The sequence below is a fragment of the Nansenia antarctica genome (genome assembly GCF_963989245.1).
Source record: "Nansenia antarctica genome assembly, chromosome: 4".
Taxonomy (NCBI): domain Eukaryota; kingdom Metazoa; phylum Chordata; class Actinopteri; order Argentiniformes; family Microstomatidae; genus Nansenia; species Nansenia antarctica.
Genome location: NC_137689.1, coordinates 46185802 through 46188301, shown reverse-complemented (window position 1 = coordinate 46188301; position 2500 = coordinate 46185802). Strand labels below are relative to the sequence as shown.

Genomic DNA, 2500 nt, shown 5'->3' with positions numbered 1-2500 from the left:
CTAGTCATGGTAGTTATTACACTGGAGATCATTATACAGGTCTAAAGGACTATACAAGACCCTTTGGAGATGAGTCCAAATTGAACAAATATTAAATATGTTAATATTAAATATAACAGCGCGGTACTGAATTAAAACAAAATTCTCGTCCAATCGGGACTAATTTAGTCCAATTCTAGTCTAGTCCCCATCCCTCGCAGGGTTATTTCGACACAAGGAACAAAATATAATACAAAAAAGAACTCATTCCAGCACACTCCGAAAGGGATTTGCAAAAAAAGAAAAAAAAAGAAGTACTTTTCAGCTCCACAAATATGTTAAAGATAATTGAATCACCAGGGATGATGGAGAATGTGATGGGTCCTCTCCTCTCCCCTTAAAACAGCAGGTCTCTAGGCCTGCTATCTGGGCGTGAACCTGAGTCTGACCTGTACATGTAAAGACCCCATTGTCTTCTGGGATCGCTGGAGAACCCGGCTCCTTGTTGGGGGGCTAAGAATGTCCCACAAGGCCTTGCTCTCAGTAAGAATGTCCCACAAGGCCTTGCTCTCAGGGCATGTGTCTCACAGATGTGGCTCGCTTGCACAAAATGGAGGAGAGATTTTAGACTGCACACAACACGCTTGTACTGTGGATGGAGAGAGAGAGAGAGAGAGAGAGAGAGAGAGGGGGGGGGGGGTTGATACTCCCTTTTCAACCCTTTCTTTCTTTTTTCAGTTTTTCAGTTTTGTTTGTCCTGTCTGTTTTTGTTTTACTGCAAATATCCCTTTTCTCTCTCTTTTTAACTGCCTTTCTGTCTCTCTGTCTCTCTGTCTCTCGTTCGCTCCCTCTGTCCTTCTACCCTCCCCCTCTCTCCACCCAGTGTCTGGTGGATGGATCAGCAGTGGAAGAGGAGGAGAGGGTTTTGGGAAACTGTTTTACAGCGTCGCCCAGGGATCACATGCTCTTCTCATTACCCTGTTCTTCCTGTGCTGCCCTGGAAAGGCTCCCTTGCTTCCTCTCTCTCTTTCTCTCTCTCACTCTCTCCCCCCCCAGCCCCCACTCTCTCTCTCTCTCTATCTCCCCCCTCTCTTCCAGACCTCCCCTCTCTTCAGTTCTGGGCATCATCGGTGAAGATTTGGAGAGAGCTCTTGTTGTTTTTTAGAAGCTCCACAGCCAGGTCTTCTTGAGTGTCATGTTCACCATCTCTCTCTTGGATCGTGAGCGTGACATAAGTGTGTGTCCCTGTTGGTTAGGCTCAGGGAGGTACATTGACAACTCTGGAAGATATTGGCCATAAATTAGAACTTGAATCCAGTCCAACAGAGTTCCATTACCAATTCTGAAAACAATAGTTGTACTATAGTGGTAGACAGTGTTAACAAGATAACTCAACACACACTTGTACAAATACGAACCCATGCCAAAATAGTTGTCTGTTTCTCCCTATTCAAGCCTATTATGAACTGGCATATTATAACTTTCTCTCTCTCTCACTCTCTCTCTCTGTCTCTGTCTCTCTCTCTCTCTCTCTCTCTCTCTCTCTCTCTCTCTCTCTCTCTCTCTCTCTCTCTCTCTTTCTCTCTCTCTGTCCCTCAGCTGAAGTGTTCCCTGAGGATTTCTCCATCCTGGCTACGGTGAAGCCTAAGAAGGGGAGTCAGTCCTTCCTGCTGTCTGTGTACAACGAGCAGGGCATCCAGCAGCTGGGCGTGGAGGTGGGCCGCTCCCCTGTCTTCCTGTACGAGGACCACACAGGCAAGCCCAGTCCCGAGGACTACCCCCTCTTCAGAGGCCTCAACCTGGCCGACGGAAAGTAAGTCCGCCTCACTAACTACAGTGGTACACCCAGTAGTACTTTACAGTATGCGATGCTATGCTATACTATGCTATGCTATGGTACAGTATGCTACGCTATTCTACGGTACAGTATGCTATGCTATACTATACTATGCTATGGTACAGTATGCTATGCTATGCTATGCTATACTATGCTATGCTATGCTATGGTACAGTATACTATGCTATGCTATGGTACAGTATACTATGCTATGCTATGGTACAGTATGCTATACTATACTATGGTACAGTATGCTATGCTATGCTGTAGTACTATACAGTTATGCTGTAGACAATACCTCACCACACCTCATAACACTTAGTTGCACACTATATTATAACACATGTTTGACATTGTGTCTCAACACCCTCCCACTGCGCCAGACCGCACCAGTTCATGTCCTCCATATCAAACATGTCATCTGGTATGGCAGTACGGCTCCTCTGTAATCAGAGAGCAGGTGGGGGGGGTGTCTGGGCTTTGATGAGGCTGATGGACGCACCGCGGCGGGGGTTTAGTCCTGTGTCTCCCAGGGTGCACCTGGGCCAGCTGACCTCCTCAGGGTGTTTATTATCTCAGTCTGTGCTCCATGTTGACACGCGGGTTAGGATTATGGATATGTTATGATTGAGCTTCTTCTGTCAGGGCAGGCCAGGTTGTTTTGTGTGTTCAGAAACCTCCTCA

General features: G+C 46.6%; 1 protein-coding gene across 1 annotated transcript in view; it reads left to right on the top strand.

Moving 5' to 3' along the window:
- The window catches only part of LOC308156013 (collagen alpha-1(V) chain-like), a gene marked incomplete at both ends in the record, with an annotated part of 51387 nt that overhangs the window by 25167 nt on the left and 23720 nt on the right, over nt 1-2500 (top strand). Inside the window, one exon of the mRNA XM_080529375.1 lies at nt 1579-1792. Coding sequence (XP_080385501.1) covers nt 1579-1792 — 214 coding nt within the window. The remainder of the gene's footprint in view (nt 1-1578; nt 1793-2500) is intronic.